Genomic DNA, 3,905 nt, shown 5'->3' with positions numbered 1-3,905 from the left:
GGCGGCAGTTTGAGTCTACCAGCCACTCCTTGGAAACCCTATAGGGTAGTTTTACTCTGTCCTATGGGGTTGCTATGAGTCGGAATCGACTTGACTGCAACATGTAAAGGGTGGAAGCTTAAGCTTTTAAAAAGAAAATGTTTTTTTCCCCCAGACTTTTATATACATCTAAGAAAGAATAGGCATACCATTCCCATAGCCTTCTTTTTTTTCTAAGTCTGGGGAAACTTAGGCTTTTTTTTTTCCTAGTACAGTCAGTTATGCTAAACTATAAAAATCAGAAACAGGCATTCAATGGTACAAATCCTAATTCACCAATTATGTGACAAGAGTTTGATCTGAGGGCAGCTCCCTTTGTGGGAGGAGGTAATCATGGTAGAGGGTGAGATCACTATGTGAGCAGAGGAAAATGATCTAGATTTGACTTAGTGAGCAGGAAGGCACCTTCATACCAAATGTGAGATGAAGGCGTATGAGGAATTTTGTCTCCATCTATATACAATGTTTTCCTTATCTTGTGATTCAGGAAAGCAAGTCAATTTCTGAGGAAGACTGGCCTGAAGCTTGGAGGAGCTGAGGCAGACGGCAGTTGATTATGCATAGCATCAGGCTGACAGACCCCATAAAGTCCAGACCATGAAGAGACAATGTAGAGGACTGGTGGCGCAGAGCGTTCCCCAACCAGAGCAGGAGGATCCCAGGGTAAGTGGAGGCTTGGACCTCTCAGGAACCAGAAGGGCTGAATGGATTCCAGAGAGATGGCTTGAACATGTAAACTTCTGTGTCCTTAACTCAATTGTTGTTTCCATTTAAGACTGGTCCTGTTTGCGACCTTCTCACCGGGCTAATTAGCCCATTTATAGTGTTTGAGAAGGAGTCTTACTCCCTCGATAGTGTCCTTTCCTGCCTAGTGTTTGTCAATGTCTTGAAATCGGGCTCATAATCCTCATCCTTAGACTTCCCAGGTGTTCCTCCCAGTCCCCTGCTCTAACACGGGCAGTGCCATAATCTCCTGAAATTCCACACATATCGGGCCATGTGAGGATGTTCCCTCCTCAAAACAAGACCTAACTATAAAAATCTGATCTTATATTGAGCTTTGAAATCTGCCTGTTATTTCTGCTGAGTCACCAACCAGCCCTTTCTCCACCCACAGAGGAAGTGCAAGAACTGCGGAGCCTTTGGGCACACAGCAAGAAGTAAGAGGTGCCCCATAAAGTGCTGGAGTAGGGTTGTAGTGCCCAAAGCCTTGGGCTCAAAGAAGATGAAGGAGAACATGGAGCCAAAGAAACCCCAGGAGCCTCAGACTCTTTGGCCCTTTAACAACTTGGAAAGAGAAAAGGAACAAAGACAAAGGTGAGGAACATGGAAAGTCCTTGTGTACTGAAATAGCTGATGTGTTTTCATCTGTATGCCGCGTGTCCTGTCATCAGGGCAAGTGGACAGAAATAGGACAGGGTAACTGGAGAGAAATAGCCAAGAGCTCAATATGCTCCAGGTGTCCACATTCAGGAGATCATTTTAGTCCGGGATAATCACTAAGGGGAGGGACCAGGGTAAATCTTGGAGCTTTGCACATGGCGGGGATAATACAAGAGAATCTAACTTAAGGTAGAGAAAGGACAAAATGTGGGGGCCTGAATGAGGTTGTAGGATGAATCTGAGATGAGGGACTGGGCAGCCTTGGAAAAGATCACAGTGATTCAATACCTCCCTCATCCTGAAACAATAGGACTGGGCCCCTGGAATTGTTATCTTAGGTTGGGAGAGTAACCTGGGGTGTGTCCTCTTGTTTTTTTGTTTCTCATCAGGCAAGGAGAGCATGACAGAAAAGCTCTATTCCAGAAATTTCCCGAGAGACCCGAAGGGAAGCAGCAGAAAAATTGGCAAGAATTAACAGAATCTTGTGACTACTTAAGGGTGAGTCACCCAGGTTCCCTACTCTATTTCTCTTCCCTGTACGCAAGTTTTTCTTCACTCCCATGCCCCTTCTGTGGCAAGAGGTTTTAAAATTGTGTTCTGGCCAATAGGATACCAAATTTTTTGTATGCACTTCAGATGTCATTTTCCCTTTGTTTCTTTGTTTTTGTAATATTCCTTGCGTGCCTACCAAAAACATGCTAGTGGGAGCATTTCTGCGTATAGGTATAAGTTATTTAATCAGATGCCTTCCAAGAGGTAGACTCGTACATGGGAAAATATGCATCTTTTAAGTTGTGTTACATATTTCCAAATATCGCTTGAAAACACGTTAGGCATCCTTCTGCCTTCAAAAGACCTTTAGCCATGTCCACCCCATAGAAGTCTGTAGGAAAGGGCTTGTTCCACATCATTAAGCAAGAGATGGTAGTAAAAAAGTTGATAGTTTTCAGTGTGATGGGAACAATATATCCAGCTGATATTGCAGTTTATTTCCCCTGAGCCTAACTGAGGTTGGGTAGCTCTTCATATACAAAGAGACTGCCTGTATTTCTTCCACTGTTAGAGAAAATTCGATAACTTCCATGCCTTTATGTTGGTTGATTTTTCTTTTCCATTTGACTTGGAGGAAATCCTAATATGTGTCCTGCGGTGTCTTCTCCCACAGCACCCTTGCAGGCCCATGCCCATTCACACTACCAAGATGCGATCTGTCCTGGACCCTTCTCTCAGGAACTGGCCACATGTAAGGAAACCTGACCTGAAATCTATCTTCTCTGAAAGGTCTCCTATCCAAGATCATGATCCAAGCTTCTTCTCATGTCATGGACAAACTAAAGAAGAAGAAGTGGATATCACCGGCTCTTTTCAGCCAGCAACCAAACACTTTGGCCAGGACTCTACCGTCATGGCCAAGACAACAGACAACAGATGTGATGCTTGTGCTTGTTATGTTTCCCAGCCGGCCACAAAAACCCTTTTCCCGGGCCATGTCCTCAGCCCCCAAGAACAAGCCAAGGGTCCTGATAGGATCTCAAAATCCAGTCCACAGCCTGCCAGAGGTAGAAGGGGCCAGGACTCTCCACATAGAATCCAGGCACCAGGAAAAAGATCTGCCCAGACCCCCGTACAGATTTGCTTGAATCCTGCGAAGAAAGCAAAACTCACGACCCTCCAGATTCTCCAACAGAGCAGTCAGAGACCTGATGTGGGAGCTGGCCAGCCTCTTTCCAATACAAGTGAATTTGGACCCAAAGGGCCACCCCAAGTCACCAAGATGACAGACCTCCAGCCTCCGCACAGTAGATCTCAACTGAATACTGTCGAAACCAGCCCTATCCTTCCACCTCCACTTTCTAGCCATGTTCCACGACAGCCACTCAGAATTATCTTCACAAGAATGGAAAATGGACAGTGGAGCTCCAGGTTCAGAACATCTCCCACCTCTCTCCCTCCTGAGTAGTCTACACCTCTTGTAGGGAGCCCTTAGGTTCTTGAGAATTGTGAGAGACACAGTTTCCAGATTCTAGTGAAGCTTCTGGCTTCCTTTTAAGGGGAGTGACTGGGAGTGAGAGCTCTATGGTAGGTACCTCAACCTCCAGTGTCCCATGAATTGATTGTGACTAAATAAGCACAGAGGGGAAAGATGCAGGGAACAGGGTGTATTTGTTGAATCACATCCTCAGATGAGGTGTGAGTGGAATGGTGGAATCTCAGGTCTTGTCAAAGACAGACATGCTGAGACTGCCTATTTTAATTTTGTATATTAGGGTGTATATAATATGGACCTTATGCAACAGGCCTGTATTAGTTGTTGTAATTTAGTTTTTTTTGGTAAGGAATTAAGTTAATATGGGAGTAAATGTTCAAGTATAATGTCACTGGAAACTATGTAATTAACTGTGTTTGGTGTGAAAATGACTAGATTTTAGAAAGACTTAAAGAACCCATCAGTGGGATCTGTCTCATTGAAGCAGTGCCCTGTA

The 3,905-nt window shown here is 44.7% G+C and overlaps 1 protein-coding gene across 1 annotated transcript; it reads left to right on the top strand.

The window, feature by feature from the left end:
- Positions 1-1,276: 1,276 nt before the first annotated feature.
- On the top strand, positions 1,277-3,382 carry LOC135228399 (protein FAM90A27P-like). The gene is made up of 3 exons (XM_064274181.1): positions 1,277-1,356; positions 1,812-1,920; positions 2,588-3,382. The coding sequence occupies exons 1-3, from the start codon at positions 1,277-1,279 to the stop codon at positions 3,380-3,382; spliced, it is 984 nt and encodes a 327-aa protein (XP_064130251.1).
- Positions 3,383-3,905: the final 523 nt, after the last annotated feature.

This window comes from Loxodonta africana, chromosome 21, assembly GCF_030014295.1.
Source record: "Loxodonta africana isolate mLoxAfr1 chromosome 21, mLoxAfr1.hap2, whole genome shotgun sequence".
Classification (NCBI taxonomy): domain Eukaryota; kingdom Metazoa; phylum Chordata; class Mammalia; order Proboscidea; family Elephantidae; genus Loxodonta; species Loxodonta africana.
The sequence above is the reverse complement of the archived record's forward strand: the minus strand, read 5'-3'. Positions and strand labels throughout refer to the sequence as shown.

Bases quoted from the DNA above. Each gene is read 5' to 3' on its own strand.
- LOC135228399 (XM_064274181.1), top strand. From the start codon at position 1,277: ATGGAGCCAAAGAAACCCCAGGAGCCTCAGACTCTTTGGCCCTTTAAC. The intron at 1,357-1,811 runs GTGAGGAACATG...GTTTCTCATCAG, and splicing joins GAAAAGGAACAAAGACAAAG to GCAAGGAGAGCATGACAGAA. The intron at 1,921-2,587 runs GTGAGTCACCCA...CTTCTCCCACAG, and splicing joins AATCTTGTGACTACTTAAGG to CACCCTTGCAGGCCCATGCC.